This window comes from Larimichthys crocea, chromosome VI (assembly GCF_000972845.2).
Source record: "Larimichthys crocea isolate SSNF chromosome VI, L_crocea_2.0, whole genome shotgun sequence".
NCBI classification, from domain to species: Eukaryota; Metazoa; Chordata; class Actinopteri; family Sciaenidae; genus Larimichthys; species Larimichthys crocea.
In genome coordinates this window covers 13,710,326-13,724,846 of record NC_040016.1, presented here as the reverse complement: position 1 = coordinate 13,724,846, position 14,521 = coordinate 13,710,326, and the positions used below count along the sequence as shown (strand labels likewise).

At 38.7% G+C, this 14,521-nt stretch overlaps 1 protein-coding gene across 1 annotated transcript; it reads left to right on the top strand.

Moving 5' to 3' along the window:
• The first annotated feature begins 254 nt into the window (after positions 1–254).
• slc6a1b (solute carrier family 6 member 1b) lies at positions 255–13,645 on the top strand. The gene is made up of 15 exons (XM_010744547.3): positions 255–672; positions 1,976–2,411; positions 2,700–2,831; positions 3,042–3,142; positions 3,647–3,756; positions 4,225–4,357; positions 5,074–5,208; positions 5,989–6,092; positions 6,575–6,699; positions 7,151–7,263; positions 7,614–7,745; positions 8,891–8,993; positions 9,194–9,294; positions 9,800–9,967; positions 11,742–13,645. The coding sequence occupies exons 2-15, from the start codon at positions 2,165–2,167 to the stop codon at positions 11,853–11,855; spliced, it is 1,818 nt and encodes a 605-aa protein (XP_010742849.1). The 5' UTR covers positions 255–672; positions 1,976–2,164; the 3' UTR covers positions 11,856–13,645.
• The last annotated feature ends 876 nt before the right edge of the window (positions 13,646–14,521 follow it).

Here is a 14,521-nt window from a genome sequence, read left to right as displayed (position 1 = left end):
TTACACAAACTGTTTCAGATAAATCCCCCACAATTTGGATGGATTGAAGTTAAAAAAATAAAAATAGGTTACTGAAAAGCAACTTGGTGGGATCTAGTTATCTTTAGAAACTTATAGCAAAGACAAATAGAGGATGCTATCAAAATGTTAAGTAACCCATAGAAGTCTATATTATGCATCAACTGGCCCTTGAGTGACTCAGAAAGGGAGAGGTGGGGAGAGAGAGAACTTGCTGATGTATAAAAAAAAAAAAGCTGCAGGAGTAAGGATATAAAACCTTGAGACAAGAGGATGCTCCTCTCTCAAACCCGCTGCCATCTCAGTGGTGGAAATGTTGGAGTTGGGGAGGGTCGACTTTGAGGTGACATTGACGCTATGTAGATGAGAGTGAGGCTCCTCTGCGCTCCATGTTACGTCCCTGTTCGCTTCAACTCAGACGGCGGCAGCTCCTTTCCCCGTCTTCTCTCCCCTCCTCTCTTTCAGCACCACTCCTTTCAGGACAGCACCTCGCTCTCAAAGACGCATTTATCTGCCATCCTTCCCCTCCAAGATTGTGTATTTGCTTGCTGTCGACGGATGCAAAGTTTTCACCTTGTAAAAGTGCAAGGAAGTAACTTAAAAAAAAAGAAATCCGGATTTTCCCATCGGGGGAAGAATCTAGAAAATATTATTGTAAGTATTCTGCTATATGGTCTGCATTTTACGTAAATTAGAGATTGATTTGTGTTTGTTGACATTTTTTTTTTTTTTTTTGCAATCGAGGAACACTAAGGAATTTGGCACTTGCAGATGCGCTGAATTTGGCAAAGTGCACGAATGTGAGAGTGCATTTCCCTTGATGGTGACGCAAGGGATCTCAGGAGGACCATTAGCATGTTTGATCCACGTTTATGTTTTAAATATGTCAAATATAAATTATGTGAAATGTGTGTGTGTGTGGGGAAATGTACCCAGAATTCTTTGTTCACTATATCCCAATTTGTCTTGATCTCGATATGTCTCTTTGAAGTCAAATGTTAGCTGAAGCTGACTATAATTAACAGGTTTGATATGAAATTCGTATCACATAATATATGAAAATAATTGTGACCACGTTGCCTCATATTGCATATCGCAATTACGCAAGAAAGGTGATGGGGAGCGCAGAGAGCGCGCTGCGTGTTTCATATGTTCAACGAGCAGATGTTCATTTTGGATTTTAAAAAGTCAAAATCAACAAAAAATGAACATTTTAAAACGCAGATCTTCGCAAAAATTCTGTTGTTTAAATCAGTGTGGCTAATTGAATTTATGTTATTAATAACTCTTTAATTAGAAAATGTCATAAATATTAAATATTTCATATCTGTGTCGCAGATATTTAATGAAAATGTCTGTAAAAACACTCCAGTGAGTTATTAGCCTCTCCAGGTGATTTAATAGGCATTTTCGTCGTGTCTGACTCCTAAATGTGTTTAATTGCTCTTCTCTTGTACCGGAGCACTAGGAAGTGGGCCATTGAATTTAGAGCGTAATGAATCAAGGACAAAAGCAGGCTTTAAATTTCTGCTAACATGCATTCACTCCAGGCAATTAAAAGTGATTCTTATTGCATGAGAAGTCTTTATTTGATCCCGTGGGGTTCACGGATCGTGGGGCACATTCTCCTCTCTCTATCCCCGAAGAAATGTCATGCATTTTAAACTGATGCATGTATAATAATCGTGTAAAATAATATTTTACCAGTTAATATTAAACAAGCACGATGCCCACCCAACAAAAAAGATTTGGTCATGTATTTCATCTTAAAATGTTTTTTATTCCTCCAAATAGATACACTTTCATTTAACTGAAGTTAAATGCCAGTCACAGTTTTACGCAAATGAATCCATTATTATTATTACTGACATTCAGAAATATTTCGAACATTTTGCATGAGGAACAGGTAAAATTGTATCATCTTATTTATTCTATTCATATTTATTTCTGTTTTCAGGGTCGCTGGACCTCTGCTTAGCTGCCCCTGCTTCTGCTCTTGATCGCTCTCACTACCACGATCACTCGTCGCTCCTCGACTGTTGTCTGGAAGCTAGGTCTACAGGACGGAGAAGCTACCGCCTGCTTGGACCGGTGCTGAAACCCCCTCCTCTCCACTGGTCAGGACTATCCGAAACGCACAGTGACCATGGCTACCAACGGGACCAAAGCCACGGACGGACACGTCTTAACGGAGACCGTGAACGTCGCGCCCACCACCATGCCAAACGACAAACCCAAAACCTTGGTGGTGAAAGTGCAGAAGACGAAAAAAGAGATACCCGAGAGAGAAACATGGGGTGGAAAATTTGACTTTCTTCTCTCTTGTGTCGGATACGCCATTGGACTCGGAAATGTCTGGAGATTTCCTTATTTATGTGGAAAAAACGGAGGAGGTAAACAGGAATACTTGGCAATTTTCCATTTATCCATACACCAAAAGGAGTGCAAAGATCTCGACATCAAAACCTGCCAGTTTTCTTTCCCGGAGGTTTTTATTTAAAATAAATCTAAAGTGTAAGCATCTAAGTCGTGCGTAATTGCGCACAAGCGAAACCTTGCGCGGTGATCTGGGGTGCAGTGAAACCAAATACTCCTTTTAACCAAATATCTTATCTGGATTATAATGAATGTCATTAGTTTATGATTCATTTACACACCTTTACCTCTCACCTCTCATTCAGGGGCCTTCTTGATTCCCTACTTTTTGACCCTCATATTTGCTGGCATGCCCCTGTTCCTTCTGGAGACGGCTCTTGGTCAGTACACTTCAATTGGAGGTCTCGGGGTGTGGAAACTGGCCCCCATGTTCAAAGGTAAAAGACTCTTTTACATTATCCCTGAGGCCATTAACTATGCGTTTTGTGAAAACTGTCTGCTTCGTGAGGGCCAGGTTGAATAACAGACATAGGCAAAGTCAGAAATTGAGGATGTTTTGTAATCATGTAGCAGAGGGAGAAGATTTTTATTTCAGCAGAAATATTTCAGTACAATTCAACATCAAGGCTGTTCTCCCATTGTTTCAGGTGTGGGTCTGGCTGCTGCTGTTTTGTCCTTCTGGCTAAATATCTATTACATTGTAATCATTTCCTGGGCTATTTACTATCTGTACAACTCCTTCACTACTGTGAGTATTTGATTTATATTCATGCTGTTCCCTAATAAAAATGTAATAATATTGCTTGAATACCTTTTGAGAGAAATAATCTTAAACTAGTATAGTTTCCTTGACCCCTACAAAAAAATCTCTTCACACAAGTGCCCCTTTAAATCAGAACAAAGCACAGATTTTTCCCCCCACAGGTTGTATTTTTTTTTTTCAACATCGTAACCTTTTTTGTTATGTGACAGATTCTGTTTGCCAGCACCTCTTATATAAGGGTGCACAAACCTTAACAGGGTATGACATTTATTACTTCCTTTCCCACATAATTAGTGCCTTACACAAGGTATTGATAAATGCATTTGGCGATGAGGCATTCACTACTCTGAGAAAAGCATGAAATCTCAATGAGTATCATGGTCTTGGCTGCTCGACAGCCAGAGAGAATGGGACCCGACGGTGGGAGAGTGGTCAAAGTAAAAAGAGCTGTCTGTGTGATTTTTCTCTTTTTTTTTCTTTAATTTTCAGGACCTGCCATGGCAGAGTTGTGGCAATTCCTGGAACACAGACCGCTGCTACACCAACTACAGTATTGCAGACACCAGAAACCTGACCAGTGCAGTGGTGGAGTTCTGGGAGTAAGCTGGATACCCAAGTCTGTTTAGATCACAGAGGATACTGCTTTGTTGTGAAAGGATTTAAGCTACACTAAAAGATCACGGTCCCTACTATATTTAGATCAGGGTTGGAGCCTGATGTGGCCATTTGGATCTGAGGATCCAATGGGTCACGAAATCCTTTAACATTCGCCTATTTCTAGATACTTCTAGAGGAAAAATTATGTATGTACAATAAAGGGCCTGAAACAAACCTAAGAAAATAAAAATTGCGTGTAAACATGCGTGCATGCAAGTATGACTTCCTTTGACTGAGGCGCCTTAAAAAAGCTTCAGGGGTGAAAAAAGAAAGCCATGCACTGGGGTCTTTTGTGAATATCCAGACATGTGTGTGCATATTTGTTTGTGCACCCATGCATGCTGCTGCATGTATGAGATCAAGGATGCATTTGTGCGTTGTGGTAAGACCACTTTACTCCTTCCCTGCAGACGTAACATGCACCAGCTGACTGATGGTCTGGAGAAGCCTGGGGAGGTCAGGATCCCGCTGGCTATTACGCTCGCCATTGCATGGGTGCTCGTCTATTTCTGTATCTGGAAGGGGGTCAGCTGGACTGGCAAAGTAAGTAGAAGTAGAGGACAAAGACAGAAAACGAAATGAAGAAAAATTACAATCCCTAATTGAATTTGCATCATTTAATGCAAAAAAGTCATAGAATTAGCGCAATGACATATTGGATTATTGTGCAAACGAAGGGATTGCATAACTTAGAAGAACTAAAAGAAAACGCAACATTGTACACAATTTCCATTTAATCCAAAGCACGCTAAGTATCACAAGCACCTATGTGTGCCACAAAGGGAAACAAAGACCTAATCTTGGCAGCTGTGGAGCTGTGCTCTGCTCACTGAGCTACAAGATTCCAAAACTACAACATCTGTGATTAGCCTTTTTCACTTTTCATATCAGTGTTTGTTTCATATATGTAATGGTAGATGTAATGTAATGCAACATTATCTCTGGAAGTACAATTTTTATGCAGTAGATCTGCAGCAGTAGATTATCATGAATGATCTAAATTGTGTTGACTTTTGATAGCACAGTGCAAAATTAGTTCAGATAAGGAGGGAAATAGTGCACTGGGAGTGTGCTGAACCCAACCATTCTGGGGTCACATTGCCTCTGGGGAATGGCCGACTAGGTCACTGTGCTGCACTGTGCTGTGGGGATAGTGCCACATTACTGTAACTCTGTTCATAATGGGCTGAACAATCTAACCAGTTCTGTTGTCTTGTAGGACATATACCCCAAGTAAAAAAAAACTTTGTGTTCCACAGGTGGTGTACTTCTCGGCCACATACCCTTACTTTATGCTCTTCATCCTGTTTTGCCGTGGTGTCACTCTTCCTGGTGCAATTGATGGAATCCTCTTCTATATCACACCAGATTTTAACAAACTTAAGGAGTCTGAGGTACGTTGTCCACTCCCTTTGCTCTCTCAAGCTGCACAAATAGCACTTTGATTGACCACCAAAGTGAAGGTGGCTGCAAAAGATAAGCTGTTAGTGTTGTGGATTTTTGTTTGTTTTTTATAATAATCCCACTGTACTGTCTCTAACTGTATTTGCATCTTGGTGAAGAGTACTTTAGTTAGTCATAAAGGTGTCTACAGAGCCCAGTCTTATCTGAATAGATCTTAGTGACATATTAATACTTATATTCACAACTAATGCTGTCAATGTTAAAATCACTGTTAATTGCATGGGCAGCAAAATAGCAGAAAGGATATCTATTGGCACATGGACATAAAAACATTGTTATTTGTATTTTTGGCAAAGCAGCAAACATATTAAAGGTATACAATACGTGCAAATGTATTATTTGTTCATACAGGCTGATCATAAAGTATACTTTCAGTCTCAAATAGTTTGTTGAAAGGCTGAAGTGTGCCAGTGGAATTTATGCTGATGCATCTATGTCCAGAAGAGAGAAGGCAAGTCTTACTGAGTTAAGTTGATCAAGATGGGATGCAATCCGATCAGAGTGCATCAGATAGGACCAAGTGTAACAAGACTTAGGTGTTACATTACATCAAAGGTTTGTAAGAGATAAGATACATTTATGCACATGGCTTGATTAAGCCTGCCACAACAAATGTGTTTACAAATATTTCTCATAGCATAAACTTTGTATAAAATATATGTCTACAATCTGGTTATTTTAACATTTTCTTTCTAATCTTTGTGTGTCAGGTGTGGCTGGATGCTGCCACTCAGATCTTCTTTTCCTACGGGCTGGGATTAGGCTCTCTGATTGCTCTCGGAAGCTATAATACCTTCCATAACAATGTATACAGGTAGGTGATTATAATATGTTGCATTTCAGATTGATTTACCACAAGAACCGCTCCCTTCAATCTTTTTTAAAGGAAACTGTGCAGATGTCTCTTCCTGGGATTATTATTGGTTTCCTGGCAACATAGTGCCTGCTGTACCTTTTATTTTGGGACTATTTGAGCCTCCAGCTGTATCAGTCATTTCATTATTTTGGCTCTACCCTGTTTTACACTCATAGGCACAGACATTTGGTTTGCCTCTGTCACATTGTTGGACAAACACTGGTCTACAGCCCAACTACTTATATCTATGATTCCAACTATTTTGAAATTGGTAAAGCTCACAGCCCTTTTAAAAGAACATGTCAATATAAATGTGCTACCGCAGGATGCAAAATGGCTCTCTCCCTTCCCCCCATGCCTCTCAACAATGTGTGACGGGTTGATAAGGAATTGATATAGGCGTGACAATGGCTGCCTCGTGCTTTGTCTCTCCCATACAGGGATTCTGTCATTGTCTGCTGCATCAACTCCTTCACCAGCATGTTTGCTGGCTTTGTCATCTTCTCCATCGTGGGATTCATGGCCAATGTAACAAAGAGACCCATCGCTGATGTGGCAGCCTCAGGTAATTGCAATCAATGTTCAAACTCAATAGTGACAATAGGCACAGGCAAGAGATACTTGTGGTGGCGTGCAAAAAATAGCCCTTGAAATTGCTAAATGTTATTCTTTCTACCAGAAAAGGAAGGTTTTAGCGTGTCACTATGTCACTTCTGACATCTGTTGTTATTAAAAAACAAATTGCTCAGTGATTTTGCAAGACTATCTGTTCTTTAATGAATACTCAAGTTCAGCAATCACACTATTTTCCCCCCAAGAATTCTTTGGACTTATGATGTTCTTGTTACAGTTACTTTCATTACAGCTCAGTATGTATGCTAAACATAGTAGGCAACGCAATTTTAAGTTTTAAACGTTTTCTTTATAATAGTTGTACAACTCAATTAAAATCTATGTTTTATTAGTGTCCCATTGTAAGTACTTATCCCCATGTCTATATAATTGTCCTTTGTCAGGACCTGGTCTGGCATTTTTGGCTTATCCTGAGGCCGTCACCCAGCTACCCATCTCTCCTCTCTGGGCCATACTCTTTTTCTCCATGCTGCTCATGTTGGGAATCGACAGCCAGGTAAAAACAAGCCAACAAAAATTGTCTAATGTGTGGTTTTTGGTCCATATTCAGATAGCAAAGTGCTGATATTCCAGCTTCAGTCAAGGAATGCTTTGACAAATAAAAGAACAAATGGAATAAATGAAGATACATTTTCAGGATTGTGTTATTTCAGGGTGGAAACCTTCACAGTGTGCCCTTGCCATGTAAAAACTTTACTATGCCATGTAAAAACTTTACTATGACATCATGTAATATGTCCTGTTCTTAGTCTTTCATTCACAAAAGTCAAATAAACCTAATGTTTTTAGTGTGGCAGCAGTGTGATACATAACACAGCTTTAATATGACTCAATCAATCTCTCCAGTTCTGCACCGTGGAAGGCTTCATCACTGCACTGGTTGATGAATTCCCTCATATTCTCCGAAAACGCAGAGAGCTCTTCATTGCTGGCGTCTGCCTTGTTTCATACATCATTGGACTGTCCAACATCACACAGGTAAATGCTTATTGGACTTTAGAGATAATACTAGATAGTTAGTTCAAAAACAGTCAAAATCTGTTCCCCTATTTTGGTCAATACTGAGTCTGTATTTTTCCAGTTTATCAAGTAACCATACACCATTATCACCATGGGGGTTGCATTACATCAATGGCATTATAACAGGACAATAAAACCGCAGACCTCCACAGACCTGAAAGAATCCCACAGGACACCAGTGATGTGACCTCAGCAGCTGACCCAGTAACCTACAACACTGTCAGCTGAGCTAGGTTGTTAACTCAGCTTGCCCCCTTACCAGTAGTCCCTTGATATGAAAGCGTGTAAGTAACAAGGTCATGGGGTCATACCTCCTTTGAGAGTTCCTAGTCCAAGTGGTTCAGGCCATTTAGCATCATGAAATAGGTTCAAAGCCATGATTTAATTTGACTTATTTACCCGCTAGCTGCTGAACCAAAGGATGATGACATGGTCAATTGGGTTTATTTGTCCAACACTCTGGTCCCAGAGCACACTGACAAAAACATAAAAAACAACAAGTATAAAAAACAACAAGGAAAGGAGCCAAGTCAGCAAATGTCAACAAAGATGCTTCTTTCTATGTGTGCCTACTTTTGAGCCAAAAATTACAGAATCACAGCAGGGCAAGGTCATGTTTGTTAAAGACACTCAAAGACACTGCATTGTCCCTCTACGTCTGCCAAACTGGATTTCCATCATGCCACATGCACAGCCCTGTTAGCATTAGGCAGTTACCCTAATCGCTGCTCCAGGCAATATAAAGTATATCAAGCGTCACAGGGTAGGAGTTGATGAACTGTAGCAGGTCCCTTTGAGCTGGTCTCCATAATGACCTGATAGCCACAAGAGGTAGACAGACGTGAAATGTTTGAAATGTACATCCACAGTAATATAGTTTACACAAGGAAGTCTTACCAAATTTCTGTCATCAACAGTGAGGCAACACTAATTCTCACCAGCTACAGACACTGGTGCTCTCACCCCTGATGTTATTCTATTTGACCGATTTAGTACAGTCCTGCACATCCAATACTATAATTGCTTCTTCAGTGTTTTCCCCTGTGCCTTTATCAGTCTTATCATCTTCCTTTCTTTTGTTTTCTGCATCTCTCCTTTTACAGGGTGGACTGTATGTGTTCAAGCTATTCGACTACTACTCAGCCAGTGGAATGTGCCTGCTCTTCCTGGTCTTTTTTGAGTGCATCTCAATTTCATGGTTTTACGGTGAGCCACACTCATGTCTCAGTAATCTTCTTAAGGATGTTTTTTTTTTTTTTTTCCTATCTGAAAACGGGACTACACATTTCTATTGAAGCTAAAATATTAAGATCTAAGATCCAGATTAGGATCATATATGAGATCATGAATCTATACTCAAGACATCAACAAAAACTGCATTCATCATGCTCTATATTTGGTTCCAGGTGTGAACAAATTCTATGACAACATTGAGGAAATGGTTGGCTACAGGCCCTGTCTGTGGTGGAAGGCCTGCTGGGTTGTTTTCACTCCGCTCATTGTGGCTGTAAGTGTTATCTGTGGGTAACATGCAGGATTTATCCAACAATGTTCCAGACACCAACAGGGAAAATAACAAACAAGGACAATGTTTAGGCTTATGAGGTCTCAGGTGATGCTACGTATTTAGAATTAATGGTATAATTCTTATATGCACTGACACTATACCATGTTTTTTCTTGTGACTTCAACTTGATGGTTGTGCGCACGAAAACCAAAAGAAGTCTGGCTACGTTTACTAAATTTCACTAATTGATTGGCTTTATTAACTGTGAGTGCTCTCTACTTCAATAGCATTATTATCTTATACTTTACAGAGGCCAAAATCTAATCTAATTTCAAGAAATTAGACTATATTAGTCAAATGTCAAAACTAGTTGTGCCAAACAAGCAAATTTTTTAAGCAAAATGGCATTTTGGTTTAAAGGCTCTGCAGTTTTAATTAAATTTATATTGTCTGTGAGCACAATGATGTAGGTGCTGACATCTATTTCCTTGTCCGTCTTATCCAGGGAGTCTTCTTGTTTAGTGCAGTGCAGATGGTTCCCCTCACCATGGGTGACTATGTGTTCCCAGCCTGGGGCCAAGGGGTTGGCTGGTGTATGGCCCTCTCCTCCATGACCCTTATTCCTGGCTACATGGGCTACATGTTCCTTACACTCAAAGGCACATACAAAGAGGTAAGATCGATGTTGATTCAGTCTAAATTTTTGGCTGCATTTGCTCAGGAGCAATCAATACTTGCAAAACACTGCACAGAATGAATATATTGTCCTTACATGAAGATCAGATAGTTACCAGATGTTTCTAATGAATAGTACACATACATGTATATGCAGATTTAATCTAAATACATCTGCAGTATATACATGCATGTAAGGACATGTTGTTACACTTACATACTAAGCAGTATGACTTGTGTAATGCAAATAGGACACAGATTTCCCAGAGCAGACGCATCACTGCACCTTACTCTAAGCATTTCACTCATCTATTAGCTGGTTCAAATTTTAATCTGCTGTCAGCAGAGATGCAGGCTCTGCGTGAGTTTCATATGGATTAGTTGGTATGCAAGATTTTTGGCTGAAATATATTATTACTGTATGATAGACAGATTCAGCACAGGGAAAACAGTGGTGTTTGTAGAGAGTGCTGATGTTCTGTAAGGATGGTATAAATGTGACATACAAGCTCTGAGGCTTTCAAGGAGAAAGCTTAAATGAACATTTAAAGTCACCCTGTAGATTTTTACTTACAGTCAGCCTCAAGTATGTTTACCAGAATATACTGATCCAGGATTTGTCTTCATCACTTGCATTCACAGTATTTACATAGTGACAGTCATACCTGAGATGTAATTTAGTAGCAAAATGACTCCTCACACTGGATTTTAAAATGCTGAGCTTAGCCCAATGTGAATTTGCTTTATGCATTATAACTGCACTATTATTCAATGCTTTTGTAATGAGCAAACACAAGGCATGCTGGGTAAAGACGAGATAAATTGCCATGAAGAGTAGAACAGTGATAAAAGGATTAGTAAAATAGAGTTTCTAATTAGTTCTGTTACACAATTTTAGATGCCTTTTCGCTACACCAGCCACTGAGTTCTCAGTAAATTACATTCATTTGTATGCAGCATGGTATATTGCATTTTTATTGATCTTTTGATTCTAATCAATGACAGATAATACCTTTTCCGACATGCCATTTACATTAAGAGCTTTTTGATTTGCAGTCATTCACAATGCGGTGAATAATAACCTTACATCTATACATTCTCTAGTGACAGTTATAGCTTTATAGCCACCACTGACAGAATAAATGGGCCATAATTGCAGGCAGTGCAACAGAGGCTGTCGGAGGCGATGTGCAGGTGTCAGATCCTGCAGTACCAGCTGATGGCTGATTGTCTAATTGTAGCAATCAGCCAGTTGATTAGTGCTCTGCACCCAGGATGACGCTTAGTTTCACAAACACTCTATATAAATGCCTACAGTGCCACAGAACCGGGTCCAACACTACTCGTAGTTCAGAACAAGATTTACCAAGTTTGATGATGTTTGGGTTTTGTTTTGTAGGATCAGTAAATTCGGCCCATAAAACATTTGTTAGTGTCATGCATATTGGCTTTTATGTTCCTTTATCAGTCATATCTCAGGCTAAATTAATTCATATAACCATGAGTCACATCTGGGAAAATGTATGAATGTCTTTTCTGAGACTATCTTGCAGAATGGTTAGACTCAGAGCCTGAGGCTGTACATTCATCAAGCTCACAGCTGTGTAGCTAGTACTGGCTTTGTTGCAGCTTATGGCTCTGATAACAAATTTTGCAGCTGTTTGGTAATGATACATGACAATGTCTCATTGTAATTTTGACACCATCTGTGCATTTTCGAGTGAATGAGTGTGTGATATCAATGACATCATCTCTGTGCCTCTCCCTTTTAGCGTCTGCGGATGATGATCAAGCCTGTGGTACTTGTGAAGGCTCAGGAAAATGGCCCAGACCAGCAGACAGAAAACCAGAGTCAGAACCCTGCCAACGAGGAAGCCTACATCTAGAAACTTCTGCCTGTCTTTCTGTCTCGATGGCCAGACTGGCTACACAGAAGAAACGTAATCAAGGTTGGGAACGACCACCAGACTTCCATGTCTGCTTTTATTCACCTACCTCCTGGGGACACGTGAGACCAACCTGATTACACAGTTATTTTTAGGGTTTTTTCTGTTTGTTTATTTGTATAATACAGAGTTATAAAACTTATGAGGAAAAACAAAACTACCCAGCAAAATTGTTGTGATATTATGAATTTCATTATGCAAAAAAGTTAGTCTTTTAGAAAAGGAAATGTGACTTAGGAAATTACTGTATATTGAATATATAATTTAAATTTGGAGGCCCACGTTGATTCAATAGTATTGTGCTTATTTGAAGATATTAATTAATCTATTAAACTACTATTACTGTACAAAGAAAATTATTGGTTAATGCATTTTGCTTGTACATGAAATAAATACATTAAAATGAATGCAGTGTAGTAGGTGAAAAAAAAGCAATTTGAAAGTTTGTAAAGAGAAAATGAAATATTGACCAATTTAAGGCAAAGACAATATGGGAATGTGCAACAGGTAAGGCCAAATCTGCTTGTATGTGTAAAATATAATTTAGCCAGACTATCACTCCCTTTGCAGGATCCTGCAGTTCACCTGAAATGTTTACCACCCATGTCTGGGACTACCTTTGTAAAGCACAAGCAGAGTAAGGAATATGAAGCGTCCAACTTCATTCTGCTTCGATTGAAACTTGTGACAACAGCAAAAATAACTTACATAGGATTCATAGCAAGAGACTGTTATAATTGTTTCTTTGTTTTCTAAAGAACAATAACTTTGTATGTTGTCTGAATCTTTTTTGTAGAATCATTTTTAGGTCATTTTCTATATGTGAGAGTGAGAAGGACCAAAATCATACTCAAGTTTGAAAGATTGGTGCAGACATTTGACCCATGAATTAAAACAAGCATACCTTTTTGTCTCTCGAAAAACAGGGCACAGTAGTGAAGACAACATCTGCTTACAAGCACAATTTGGATCTGTGAACTACCACCTCTAACAAGAAAGGTGTAGCCAATACAGAAATCTCACATTTGCACTGTGCGTACTATATTTCTGCCTGAGATTATTTGGAAAATGTAGATTTTCATTCTCCTGACAACCAGTTAAGTGGAAACTCTGATATTTAAAACTGTGAGAACGAATAAGCTGCAGTGGCTGCTGCATTGGAGACTGTATGATGGATTTCTTGGATAGCCACTACTATTCTGACTGAAACCGTTTACTTGTGTATCTATTTAGTAACCCACTTCTCAGGAACAAAGGTGGATGTGACCAAATTCTCTCAGATACTACCATTATACACTGAAACAATTAATGCTGTATTTAAAAAATGCAACTTTTATCAAATTTCTGCCATTTTACCTTATGGAGCAACACAAATCAGTACAAACACTATGCGTAATTGGGCACAATTGAACGCTCCAAGTCATTGCCTCGTTTTTGTGTGCTATTCAACGAGCATAATTTCTTTCAGTGTAAATGAACTGTGATGGCCTTCACTCAGTCATTTTAGTAGAAGCCATAATGTGTTTCTACCCTGTGGCGAGTGCAGATTTTCAATATCAGACTAGGAGAGAGAAACTTTGGCTCAGTCAGAGGACAAAGCCGGCAAAAGCACTGTTAACACAACAGGACACAGCCAGATGCTATATAGGCCAACACCACTGAAACTACTCCTTTAATAGGATAAAGACAAACCTATTATTACATATCAAGTTTGTTCAGCAATATAAAAACGTATATATAGAAGCTGACTTTGTGACAGACCACAGATATCACTGTATTACTATGAAGGGAATCAAGAAAATTTGCTTCTGTGGCAGCTACATGCGACAGGAATCAGGTTGAATCAGTCCCGTTTATTATTTTTTTTATTTATGTTTTTTTTTTCCTCAAAGAAATGTGATATAAAATGTGCAATGACAAAGGGTTCCGTGAATTTTGTATAGTTACCATACTGCAGTTTTCTCTCTTGAATGATGTTGTAAACTGGACTGTGTAATACATGTATCTGTGAATGTCCGTACAACCTGAGTTTTTCTTTTCTTTTGTCTAGGTGTTGAACAAAAAATGTGATATTATTTGCCGTTTTCTGCAATAATATTATTATCTCAGAAACTAAAGCACATATCTCTCTCAACTGTAAAAAAATATAATTACAATAACAGAATAGAGTAATAATAAAGATGATAATAATAATAATATGATAATGTAATAGAAATGTCTAGTCAGAGAATATTGTTTTGTATATTTTTAGCTGTTTCATGGGCCTAATGTAAAATATTATATGTAAAAAAAATATAATAAATGTCTTTAGATGGTGTTATATGAAAAAGCATGATTGCAATATATGTTATCTGCAAAAATAAATAAAGACCTATAGATTATAAAAGTCTGTGTCACATAATCTTTTTATTGGAGAAGTAGGCAATATTTGTGTCTGTAAATTAAATGCATACAAAAAGAGTAGGAAGTAACGCATACAGTATTTGTTAAATGGATATGGCTCTTTGCTACAATTGCTAACTTAAAAGGTATGGGAATGATCTTCAAATATGCTTTCTGCATTGTTGAATGAGATGGTTTTGCATAACACTGACCAATGCAGTGTT